The following is a 13,843-nucleotide window of genomic DNA, read 5'->3' as shown; positions in this document are numbered from 1 at the left end:
ATGTATACTACAACGCTGTTTATTGGTGAGGTACGTAAGCATCTCAGGATAACTGATCGTGAGCAGTCACAACTCTGATTTCAAATGATAAACCAAGCTATTATGATTTACGATTACCTGTAGGTGCAGCTTTGACCTCGCTTTTTGCATTTTATCAGACATATTATTTTCGTTTATCTGTAAATTTTCTTTTTAAACTTACGTGTACACAAAAATTCTTAACATTTTGGATTGCGTAATCCTAGTAAATAATTTGATTGAAATATTAACACTTATACTTATAGGTACTATAAACAAAAGTGAAATTGGAAACTTGGAAAATATTTAGACTTATTTTCAAGTTCGGTCGAAGTTCTTCTCGTTTTCGATATTGAAATTAGAAAAATATATCACCATTTCTGAAAATGTTTGACGTAGTAAACTGGTGAAAATTTGGGCCACTGATCTAGACCACCCCGTGGTATGCTAATTTATTTATAATTCATCTAAAACAAAAAATTATTTAACCAATAAAAAAATGCAAAAGTAAGGTCATAGACGCATCTACGGGTAAATGATCGTAAATCAGAATCTTAATTAACCAAATTGTAAACCCAGTGCATTTCATTACGCCAGCCCGAGATGCTTCAGACCTCACCGATGATTATAATTTAAGACTAGTATTTCTACAGACTGCCACTGGATCTACATCGGTGAGATATAATTATTAAATAAATTGTATTTGTAATGGTATGTCATTTTATACATTTGTTTAAATTAAACTATTTTACGAAAGAAAAAAGGGCGTATCTAATGCAATTATTATTTCAAAATTTTAAAACCTAGATATTAATTAACAAATAATGCATTCAAAGGTACTTGGTAGATGCCTGCATGAACTAGTTAAATATAAATCCAACAGAGGTCGGGGAATGCTTTAAATTGGAAATTGACATGACTATTGACATATTGGCTTGTCAAATATGACAGATGTTTAACAGTTTAAATTGTTATCTATTCTTGTAAAATTGTGAATTAAAAAATTATATGTTTTGAATTGCTTAATAAACTTTATAGTTATGGCAGTGATTCAATCAAGTATTTTTATATGTGAAGTAGTTTAAATGTCTGTTCAATAGAGGTCGGTGGAGGTCTTACCGCAAAATGAGTTGCTAGATCAATAATTGGAGATGCCCAAGGGCAATACTCCTCCAGGATGCAAAGTAGCAAAATGAAATCCTAGCTTCTTATTAAAACAGAAAGTTACTATTTCCAATTTTTTTATGCTAAATGTACAATTACATTTTTTTACTTATTAATCCCAACACATACAGTCCTGAAAATGTCGTAATAAAAACGACGTAACGTCGACAAAGTGCAATAGTAGTTTTAGTATTTTTATTAATACTCTTCCTGACCTAGCTAATCCAAATCAAAAGGGAAAAAGTACTAATTATATATGTACCTATTTAAAATTTGAAATATAAGTTACCGATCATGTCCTTTATGGAGACCATATAAATATTAAACACTATTAAAAAATTGGGTACAAAATAAATGGGAGTTCGAATAAGGTACAGTGAGAAAACATTATGTCCTTTAATTTAATAAAGTAGTGTTTATCCACAATTAAATTTGTAGTTCATCGATTAATTGCTTTAATACTTAACATTGTCGTATTTGTCGTTTCATGTAACAAAATTATTGCTTTAGTTAATGAACTATCTTGTTGAATTTTTACAGCCTAACCAATATTTTTCATTTGATAAGTTCCACGTTATACTAATGTTTCTTAAAACACTGCAAATATTATTTGAATAAAATACACAATATTCAATTTAAAAAAATTAACAAAGATGAACATCTTGAATTAACAAATCCGTTTTTAAGGTAGGTACGGTACTTCGAGTTGATTTAAAAAAAATCTTCTAATCTAGTACAAACTGCAATCTGTTTAAAAACATACTACTACCAATTTAATTGAGCAAGAGTTTGTAAAAAAAATCTGGTTTCTAATAATAATATGTCTAATCTGTTCGCACATTTCAAAAATCGTCTTTAACACTTAATCACTCAAATTACAATATCACGAAAACTCAATGAGAACCAATCCAAGAACATATTACCGAGTAGGTAATGCAATTGTAATGGTGTCAACCGCACATCACTATATATCCCCATTATCGAGTAATTAAAAGAAAGTTCGGTTATTTTCTGAACAGACCTCGTATAGTGATTTATAATTTTCCAAGTATTTAAAAATTTTGGATTACAGTTAATAGTTAATCATAATCATACTTCAATACAGTTTTTTGTCCAAAAAAGCAGCACTATGTTTTGGCGTGTGTTAATTTCAAACTGTCAAAAAAATACCTACACCACTGAATAATTCAATAGATAACAAAATGTACAAGTTCCTATTGTGAAATTATATTGTTAAATATATTAAAGTCATCAACAAAAAAACTGAACATTGGTGTTCGGCAAAGACAGCAATACTACTTAGGTAGTAGTGTTGTATAAGTTTCTGTCTCTACTGATGATTGATCGAGTCAGTTACTGTCAGTGTCAGTAGTAAGTAATATTGTAAATATTTCACACATAAACGTTGTAAAACTATATTATACAGGGTGGCCAATTGAAAACGAAACAGAGCTATTTTCAGGAACTGCGTCAAGATTGTAGGAAAACGCTCAGACCCGTCGATTTTAGATTAAAGGAGGACATTCTTTGCTGGTATTTTTGACTCCGCCACTTTCACCCCCAAGCAAGGGTAAACATCACCCCAAAATATTGGGGGTGAAAGTGGCGGAGTCAAAAATAGCAGCAAAGAATGTCCCCCTTTAATCTAAAATCGACGGGTCTGAGCATTTTTCTACAATCTTGACGCAGTTCCTGAAAACGGCTCTGTTTCGTTTTCATTTGGCGACCCTGTATATACAGTCCCCTGCACTGGTTTAATATTTTAATGTTCGTATATTGCAAGTTAGTATTAAAGTCTTAACCCGAAATAAAGTGTATTAGTCCTAGGTGCTAACCCGGGCATTCGAAGAAAATTTTCCGAAATAATTGAAGAAGTAATGTTGGTTGCAAGGTTATTTATTTTATGAATATAAGGAACAGAAGGGGGCCAACATTTGAGTCGTGCGGTACCCCCGAATCGATATTAATGGACTTTGTATCATCGCATTCAATAAATTATGTGCTGATTATTATCTAAGATATAACAAAAATTAAAAGACTTCAAAAAATTGTAACATTCTAAATTTAAACCTAAATTTTGACAACGCAATTTAAAATGTACAATTTCACTATCATTTCCGATATTCTCTTGATCTCTGCTAATAATAATTCTGCTTTCTTTATTGACAATATTGACACTAAAATATGATATATATGAGGCACTAAAATGTACACATGATACCCATCGCAACTCTTAATTCTCATCCCTAAAATTGCTTCCGACTTTTGCGCTTCCTCTTCCCAAAGCAATACAAGCTAGCTAAGGTCATTTATTGAGCTATATTTTCTTCTTCTTCACTATATTGTGATACTAAAGTAACTATGGAAGGTTTTTGTCAACTTTTATCTCTTGGAATGATATAACTAAGAGATTTCAAAAAATTCCTAGGTAAAATAAGGTGGATCTGGATTCGTATCACATGAAAAAAAATATTAAAAGAGAAACTTGTAATGATATATTGTAATTATTATTAAAAATATCACTTAAAAAAATCGATATTGCAAAAAAACAAATTATTTCGAACAACTGTTCCAGATTTGTATAAATATAGCGAGTAATATGCGTGTACTTTGCTCTAAATAATGAATTAGATGCTGAGAACTCTTTGTTCCACTTTCTACCTTATAATTGCAGCAGTAAATGTTTTAACAGTATCGACATTACTTACGTGTTCTTACCGTGCTTGTTATACCGCCACTGAGGGGTTTTAAACGATTTGTTGTTACGACTTTACATTGGAAACAGCTCTCTGAAATGGGGAATGACGATGAGCTGTTTAGGATCGGTTTCGGCATTTGGCTTAGTTTATGTTTTGGTATGTGCGTCTGGTTCCTCATCAGTTTCATCAGAGGTAGGAGAGTTTTCAACACCAATTTACATGCGATAGAGGACGGACTGAGGAGGATGCAAGAGGAAATTGAGGCGAAGCAGAGGGCGAACAGCATCGGTTTTGATGATGATATGAAGGACATTGCGGAGTTCTGCAGGAAGATTAGCAACCAACATTCAGAAGAGGTAATCAATACGTTTCTTTGTCGGCTGACAATATTGTCGTAGACGTTGTAGAACTTTCTCATTCCTAAATTTATTTGGAGCTTTCTGTTGACGCTGTTTATGTAAAGAAATTGTTTGTGGCGTTATAATTAAATTAAGATAAAAAAGAGCATCACACCAAAATAATACTTTTATTCAACGTCAATAATCTGCGTTTTTTTTCCAGAAAATTGGCAATATCTAAACGTTTTTGGTTATGTAGATTCCGAAAATCGAACGTGCCATGAATTGATCTTGCTGGTACATTATACCAAAAATAAGAAAAAGGTATTTGATACAAAAGATAATTGGTACAATATATCCGTAAAGTTTGAAGACGGTTCAAGTTAATTTTCAGAATCTGTAACATCAAGTGCATAAAAATGACAGTTTTCTCAGAAATAGTGCAAATTGTTGACATCGAACAAAAGTACCTTTTTGTACCTTTTAAGATATTCATTACAAAAAATGTCTCATCATTTGCTCCAGTTTGGTACCATTTTTTAGAAATACTCTGTGTATATTTACATATTGGATTTCATTATTATAAACTATATAGAATATATCTCATTTTTTGGATTTAAGCATTGTCTATTTTTGGCATTTATTTTTATAGCGTAGGTTTAGTACATTTTCTTTTATGTAGGTAGTTTCCCCCTTACCACATTTCTTCTAATTTTTTTACTGTTTAATAACAACCTGATTAATAATATTTACAAAGGTAATTTCAGTTTCAGGTTTTCCAAATACTGAAAAGACTTATATTTCTAAAAATATTATCGTCTTATTTAACTTATCTATTTTTAGTTCGTTTAAATCTGCTCTCCATCACATCTATGTACCCACACACATGTACGAATGTTTACATAAGCCTATTGATTGCTTTACTTCCACTTTACCATCCAACTCCCTATTGTTGTCATCAAAGTTCCGTTTCTATAGTTATAAACTACCCAGCCTTTGAATAAACCAGAATCTCCACCACACACACACACCCACAACTCGTTATTCTCCATTTAATCTGTGAAAATGCGTAAACAAAAAGTAGGTGTAGATGTTTGGAAGATGGTGTTTTCCTCTTGTTCTTACTTAGCACTAGCATTTGTTGCTTATATTTTACTAAAACTAGTTCATGCTTGTTTTTGGCTGCCGAATTACCTACAAAAGCAAGAGGAACCTGACGTCCTGGATCACACGGAGGATATAAAGGTGGGTGATGTTCAACCGGAGGAAGAAGACGATAAAAAGAATGTTTAGAATGTTATCAGAGCACTAATTGTATTTATATTTTTAAGAATGTTCCCATTTTTAAATATTGTATTTAAAATTAATAAATATTTTTTGTATGATTTTCGTGTTATTATTTGTCTTATTTTTCACAAAAATCTAGAAAAAAAAGTATTAGCAAATATTTATTTAAATGCTACATATGTTAAACAAAAAAGTATTTTATGTTGTCAGAAAAATAAAAGTGAGACTATTAATTTCATAAAAATATTTTGTTGCTAGAAAAATAAAACAGATACTTTATTAATTTCTTTAACCCTGTATTTAATTAGCACATTCATTCTCATTTTATACCGATATCTAGTAACAACAGTTTTCAATACTATCTTCATTATTATGTAACTGTACTAATCAGTTTTGGTTAGGCAAAAATAGTTAAAATAATTTTTGTCTGAAATAAACAAAGGAAAAATTACATCATGTCACGTCATTTTTAAGCTGGACAGGCTATTTTTATTCTGAAGACAATAAAAAATTGCAATTGCAGTGCGTTTTCTTATATTTTTGCACTCCATCTACAGCTTTATATTTGGAGACAAAAAATGTTAATTAATATGCCTATGTTATATAAACTTATATCTCTTATAGTAAGGAAGATCTGGTTAAAAAGGTGTAGAACAAATCCGTAGTCTAAGACTTCTAAGACAAATTGTTCTATATAATTAGATAAAAATGTACAGGGTGTTACATAAAGAATAAAAGCATGATTATTTTGACAGGCGATGTTTATTTGCTAAATCTGTTAGAAAATTCTAGTGGTACAGGAAAATTTAAGCAACTTTTATATTTTCTATCCTTGAAAGTATCAACTGTAAGTGATAAGTGCCAAACATTTTCCATGAAATTGCAATTTTATTTATTTTTCTTACTTTGTTATAAATTATCTACAATTCGCATTATATTGCTAAGAAATGTTTTATGTTATTTATTTTTGCTTTTACCTTGTTCATTAATCAATACAGGTTTCACGTTCGTCAACCATGCTGATTGAATTATTATAAAAAAATGTAAAACACATAATTAGAAATTTAATAAATCGTGGAGGGCATATTTTCAGAAATTTGAAGAAAACATATGTTAATTTAATCTATTATTATTCCATGGTATTCAATTCATTATTTCCTTTTCGTGACGTCATACGTTATGCTCCGAATTTCTCCCTCCCTCATTTATCAGTTGTTCTCTGAAAGAGGATCTCATTGGAACAGCAAATGGATTAAAAATTATGTCTGGGGAAAAGAAATATAATTATTTATATTAATTTAGCATTTTTGTTTATTTGGAAAATCAAATACTTTCATAATGTAATCTAGCAAATAACGTATTAAGATTGTGAATACTATGCTCTATATATCCACAATATTATGTAAAAAACTTGACCTGGTCCAATCTAACTTTATAGAAATTTATCTACCTATATAAAATTAGCTTAAGTCAAATTTTTTTAATTTTAAATAAGAGATTTAAGAATTAACTCGTAAAAGTGTTATGGACCAAGCGAACAAAAAAGTTAAATATAAATGCTTATATTTCCTTTTACCTGAGATAATATTTAATCTATTCGCTGATTGCAGAAATAAATTTGCGATACTTTAGTAACCTTATTTCAGACAAAAGAGTATAACGTATGACCTCATAAAATGGAAGTAGAAAATAGAATATTAAGATGTAAATACATTAAAAAATATATATTTTTCCATAAAATTTCTAAAAATATATTTAGCAGGAATTATTAGATCTCTAATCACATGGATTTTAAATGATATATGAGTATACAGTAAAAATTGAGGAATATAATTTTTTAATATATTTTATCTCGAAAACTTCTTCGGTACCTTTGAAAACAGAGGGGAAATATTTCGTTGGGTTTTCAGCGTTTTTATAATAAATAATATTACAGGTAAACAACCAGTCTATGCAATTCTTCTTAAATAAAACAATTCTTGGTTTGTAGGTTTCCATGGCAGTTGTCAATTGTTGAACAATTGCCGGACTAGTTGCAACGTCATCGTTCTAGCCTTCTTGATCTTTCGGTAGGCCTACTTACAGCCCTCGGTAGTTATTTACAAAATACCCAAATCATTACAAAAATGTTCCTACCTGCTAGTTTCGAGGACACTGAATACGAATCTGGAGTTGTTTGGTCGATTCTAGTTTTAGAAAAAAAAATTTTTCAAAATTCTAACCTGGACATTTCACAGAACGCTACGCACGACACTGTATACTTTATGTAGCTTTAACATCTATAATGAACATTAAACATTGTTGAAACACATTTTCGCAAATTTCAAATAAAAAAGTATGTAAAAATAAAAATTATTTCTTGCTTCAATCCTGCATTTGCAATTCGTAGTGTCATTGAAGTTCTCCCACCCTCTTCATCTGTGCTCATCATCACTGAAGCAAGAAATAATTTTTATTTATTAAATACATATTTTTTTACTTGAAATTGGCGAAAATGTGTTTCTGAAAGCTGTATAAGTATACAGTGTCGTGCGCAGTATTCCACGAAATGTCCGGGTTAGAATCTTGAAATTTTTTTTCTCGAAAACTAGGATCGATTGCACAAAAATAACTCCACTCGTGTTCAACACCCTCGAAAATAGGGGCGTAGGAAAATTTTTGTGACGATTTGGGCATTTTGTGCTATAGTAAATAATTACCTAACTTTCTTCTTTAGAAGACACTTTGAAACTCAGAGTTTCTCTAGAAGAAAAGAGGGTAATTATTTACTATAGTGACACCCTCACCAATTTTCACAAAACTTTGTCTACCCCCTATTTTAGATGGTGCTGAACCCGAATTTGAAGTTATTTTTGTGCGGTCGAACCTAGTTGTCGAGATAAAAAATTTTCAAAATTCTAACCTGGATATTTCAGATAACACTACGTAGAAGAACGTATATCAGAACATCTGTTATGAACAATTAACACTGTTCACGAAACGCATTTTCGCAAATTTTAAGTAAAAAAAAATGTATTTAGTAAATAAAAATTTTGTAGTTTGAATCCGCCATTTGTAATTTGTGATGACAACATTGAGTTCCCCCAATCTCATTCATCTCTGTTATCCCACATAAAGTTACTATTTAAATACATATTTTTTTTTAGTTCAAATTTGGGAAAATGTGTTTCTCATTGTTTATTACAGATGTTCTGAAAGCTACATAAAATATACATAGTCCAAGAGAATTAAGCTCAAAACCTTCGAGATATGGCTGTTGCTTGACGTAGATTAGATATTAGTAAAAATCGGTCAAAAATAATATATACAATGAAAATATAAGGTTGCGCCAAGAAAAAAAGTTGTGCTATTTGCAGAAAAAATTAAAAACTGCAAAAATACTCANAATTGAAATAGGTCGAAGACCATTAGACCATTAGAGATGAATATAGGGAAGCTTTATAAAATTCCCCTAAAATTACGCGTAGAATCCAAATATGCAAAAACATATAGGATGTTCCATTTATAATAAGCAAATAGGTGGCGACTACCGGTATAACCGGAAGTACTACAACAATGGCACTATTTTATTTAAACTGTTTTTAAATAAAACCTCTAAAACCACCAGGTCCCAAATTTTCAAAATTCAAATCGAAGTAGTCTCCGAAATATTCTAATGGGCCGTCACCGTACGACAGCTTGTAGAAGAAAATTTTGAGAGCGAAAACAGCAACTATGCTGTAAAAGAGCGGAATACTTTAATAATGCAATGATACGTTTTATAAATATCAAATAAATAAATTACATATGAAATAAAAATTTCAAGGTTTTAAACATTATTACGAATTATTAAAACTAATAACCATTAACAATGGACTATGTATATCTATCATCGATATTATTATTTACATGAATATACAGCAACAATGAAATGTATGAAATTTTAAGTAGTCGTAATAGGCTGATAGGGCTTTATAATATTTTAAAGAAATCTTTCGATCTATCGATTAAAAAAAAATTATCAAAATCGGAGCCATAGAATCCGATATATTGAACGCCGAAGCGCGCGCGCTTTTATTGAACGCGCGATTTCAATTTCTATAATTCATCCCCTCCCCTCGGTTTTGCGGCTTGACGATATTCATTGAATTTTCATAAAAAAAGCACACGTGCGATCATATTTATAAAAACACATACGGAAAGTTCTTGAAAAAACCTACCAAATTCAATTTTTGTTGTTGTTACATTAAGCATAGTTTTGTAGCAAGCGCTTGTTGACTTTGACACTCTATATCTCGGAACTTATAGGGCCGATTTGAACGTTCTTTTTTTCAAGTTAAGCGTCTTTCCGAGAACTGTTTTATAGTACTTTGGTATATTTTCCAACCCACAAAATCGCTTCACGAAAGTAATTTATAAAGTCAAAATTTTTCTACTGTACTGTACTTACATCTACATTTATAGTAGAATTGGACAATTTCTTTCCTGTCAGGTTGACGCTTCCAAATTACCTCGATTTTCGTCACTTTCTTACGTTGTTTTGGCTATTTAGCAACAAAAATATGATATGCGCAGGTATCAAAATAATTCTATCTTGTAGCAAATTTTATAACAAACAATTTCTTCAGTAATAGTTTTTTCTGTAAACTGCATATTTAAGAAGTTATGTTGGAAAATGTTAGAAAAAACACGTCATTTTTGAGTATTTTTGCAGTTTTTAATTTTTTCTGCAAATAGCACAACTTTTTTTCTTGGCGCAACCTTATATTTTCATTGTATATATTATTTTCGACCGATTTTTACTAATATCTAANCGCGCGCTTTTTTTTGAACGCGCGATTTCAATTTCTATAATTCATCCCCTCCCCTCGGTTTTGCGGCTTGACGATATTCATTGAATTTTCATAAAAAAAGCACACGTGCGATCATATTTATAAAAACACATACGGAAAGTTCTTGAAAAAACCTACCAAATTCAATTTTTATTGTTGTTACATTATATATAGTTTTGCAGCAAGCGCTTGTTGACTTTGACACTCTATATCTCGGAACTTATAGGACCGATTTGAACGTTCTTTTTTTCAAGTTAAGCCTCTTTCCGAGAACTGTTTTATAGTACTTTGGTATATTTTTCAACCCACAAAATCGCTTCACGAAAGTAATTGTTTATAAAATCAAAATTTTTCTAACTTTTAAATTCGCTCCAAAAATTATTCAAAAAAAGAAAATTGATCTTGTAGCAAATTTTATAACAAACAATTTCACCAGTAATAGTTTTTTCTGTAAACTGCATATTTAAGAAGTTATGTTGGAAAATGTTAGAAAAAACACATTTTTGAGTATTTTTGCAGTTTTTAATTTTTTCTGCAAATAGCACAACTTTTTTTCTTGGCGCAACCTTATATTTTCATTGTATATATTATTTTCGACCGATTTTTACTAATATCCAAGTTACGTCAAGCAACAGCCATGTCAACGTGTAATTCTCCCAGACTAACAGCGTTCTAGGTAGTTATCTGAAGTATCCAGGTTAGAATTTTGAAAAATTTTTTTCTCGAAAACTAGGTTCGACCGCACAAAACAAACTTCAGATTCGCGTTCAGCACCATCGAAAATAAGGGGGTAGACAACATTTTATGAAAATTGGAGAGGGTGCCACTATAGTAAATAATTACCGAAAAGAGCGAATTCTGTTTCAATTTAATGCTGAAACTAAAAAAAAATATTTCTGGTCCAATCGATTGATTGGGCCAGTCCGGTCCTGGCTTCATCCCCTCGATAAGCACCTAGGCATAGTTGACTTGTTCCGCGGGACAGGAGCAACCGCTGCGCTGACGTCACCACCTCGGTCTGTCCGTACAGTGTCGATGGCTGTGCGCGAACTTGTGGCCATGAACGCATGGCATCCTCCGATCCTCTGTGAGCTATTTACAATACAACAGTGTTTTTAACTCAAAGCCTGCCAATGAAAACAAAAATGAATGTGCTTATCAACCCGGTACTGTGAGTGCAAGCTATTGACGGCTAGCTTCGGACCAGGTTCATTTACAAAACTGTGTCTCTGTGTTTGTATGTCGATGTGGTCCGGCGTAGAGAACCCCCTTTCTGGAGGGGTGACATTTTTTCCGAGTCTACCTTGGTTTTACCTGTGAAAGAGGTATATTCGCGCCACTGTTACCCAGTTACGAGTTCTATGGATTATAAATATTGATTTACAAAGTACAGGACATATTCGGGTTTTGTTGTCAAAATCATGTATGCAGTTGCAGTTGGCCGTGCCGTTCATTGACCCCACCTTTGATATCGGGACATTGTAACTGAAATATCCCACCAATATAGACTGTGGCTTAAAATAGGCATTTGTGATTATTTACCGAAAAAATTATAAAAGGAATCAGTGATACAAATAAAGAACCCAGTCTCATGTGAGTACTAACTTTTATAATATTACTGCAAACAGTGGCGCACCCAGAAAATTAGCTTGAGAGGGGGCGAATTCAAATAGAAATTATGGTAGATTTGTACAAAATCAAATTCTTACCTGTGCTTTTATACCCCAGGGAAGATAATGAAATATCTTCTAAAAAAGGCAACATTAAAATAATATAAAGTTTCCTTGTCTCTCCTCTTGGTATGCCAGTGATTGCAAGAACGGTTCTTCAGGAACCACGTCCTCTAGGTACTCCCAGTAGCCTTCAAAGCAGTCGCAGTCTTTATACTTACCTCAATTTTTAAAAAAATATATCGACAACATTAGTTATTGACCTACATATAATAATATTCTACTATTGTTATATTTGATGTATTTAAAGTATTTTGAAGTTAGTAAATAGGTCAAAAACTGTTTGATCTCAACTAACGGTCACTGAAAATTGAGAACATATCCTGAGCGCCGTTTCCAAATCACCTTTATATTTTTAAAACTTTAGAAAATATTTTTCGTGTCAACAAACATCGTGGATTTAAAACGTTTCTGAATGATTTTCATAATATTTTCAGTTGGGCAATGAAAACAATTAAAATTTGTATGCAGTCACAATAAATAAATCAGGTTACTGTATTTTATGAATAGGATTATATGTAAACAAAAATAAGTTTGATGTATCTTATGACGTCTGATTGATCCTCTTAATGCTACAATGAGGTTTTTATAGAACTTTTAATTATTTCGTATCTGCTGCTAGATAATTATAGACGAATACCTATCCAATTTAGCCTCTTCGCTGTTAGAAACTTGAATTTGAAATAATTTTAATTTCAATACCTATTATTAATAACAGACATGTTTTTGATATATCTATTAAGTATTTTTACGACATTTTTCATTTAATCATTGTCAAAATATAAGATTTACTTTATAAATTCAATAATTTTGTTAAATAAGAGATTGAAATTCTAGTAAAATTTTTTTGCACATTTTAATAATTTTTGTGTAGCCAGCTCAATAGTCAGCGTAATGATCAGTATACGAGTACATCCTGGTTGATTTTCGCTTCTCTTTCAATTATTCATACGTCTAATTTATTTATCGATTCTTAGATTCCAGCGTCTGTCTCTACATAAATAATGCATTGTCTGTCCTCAAACATGGCGTACTTGTACAATATTTTTCATAGATCTATAACCAATAAAATCTAATGCAATCGTGTCATCAGCAGACATATACTTTTTATTAGATACGTTTCAGTTACAGGCAGTAATGGAACTGTCAAAAAAATATTCGATGTATCTTACATTTCTCTGTATATTTATTTTCGATTTAAGAGATTATTTGAGAAGTTTAGTACGAGGTTCAGCCTTTTAAAATTTACTTTAGTCCAGTCGAATTGGATTATTAACCCTCAAAAATAAAAAAAAAATACACAGCCCACAAAAAAAAGTGACAGGTCCGAAAGACAAGACCATGGTATCCATATGGTTTTGGGGTCGCTGAATCCGAATCCGGTATCCGTTTAACACGGTTAGCTCTGGTTTAAGGTCAATTCAAGGTCAAATATAGAAAATCAATTGCCAACAAACTAAACCTACGTATCTATACGTTTTTGGGGTCGCTGAATCCGAATCCGGTGTCCTTTAAAATTAACAGAGTTAGGGAGGCTAGAAGTTAAGGGAAGATTTCAGAAATTTAAAAAAATCATAGGCGGAAAAAGAATGAATTTTGTAATTTTTTTTTCGATCTGCTCTAAAAAATGTAACCTTTCTTTTCAGAGAAATAGATATATTTTTTAATTTTTAATAATAAAGTTATAACAATTTCAAATTTGTTTTTCACTCCCCTAAACAGAGATTTTAAACGAAAACCTCGAAACAGGTCAATTTAATTTTGTCAATTTGTTTACATAAATCATATTTTTAATT

General features: G+C 31.2%; 2 protein-coding genes across 2 annotated transcripts in view; both read left to right on the top strand.

Annotated features, from left to right (window-relative positions):
* LOC108914838 lies at nt 1–5,555 on the top strand. Its single transcript, XM_018720744.2, has 3 exons — nt 1–30; nt 3,875–4,237; nt 5,423–5,555. The coding sequence occupies exons 1-3, from the start codon at nt 1–3 to the stop codon at nt 5,510–5,512; spliced, it is 483 nt and encodes a 160-aa protein (XP_018576260.2). The 3' UTR covers nt 5,513–5,555.
* A 6,207-nt stretch (nt 5,556–11,762) lies between these two features.
* Nucleotides 11,763–13,843, top strand: part of LOC108915062 — a 105,595-nt gene continuing 103,514 nt past the window's right edge. Inside the window, exon 1 of the mRNA XM_018721055.1 lies at nt 11,763–11,910. Within this exon, the coding sequence (XP_018576571.1) occupies nt 11,909–11,910 (2 nt within the window). The 5' untranslated portion in view covers nt 11,763–11,908. The remainder of the gene's footprint in view (nt 11,911–13,843) is intronic.

Source organism: Anoplophora glabripennis, unplaced genomic scaffold, assembly GCF_000390285.2.
Source record: "Anoplophora glabripennis isolate ALB-LARVAE unplaced genomic scaffold, Agla_2.0 scaffold19, whole genome shotgun sequence".
Taxonomy (NCBI): Eukaryota; Metazoa; Arthropoda; class Insecta; order Coleoptera; family Cerambycidae; genus Anoplophora; species Anoplophora glabripennis.
This window is presented reverse-complemented; position numbering and strand designations above follow the sequence as displayed.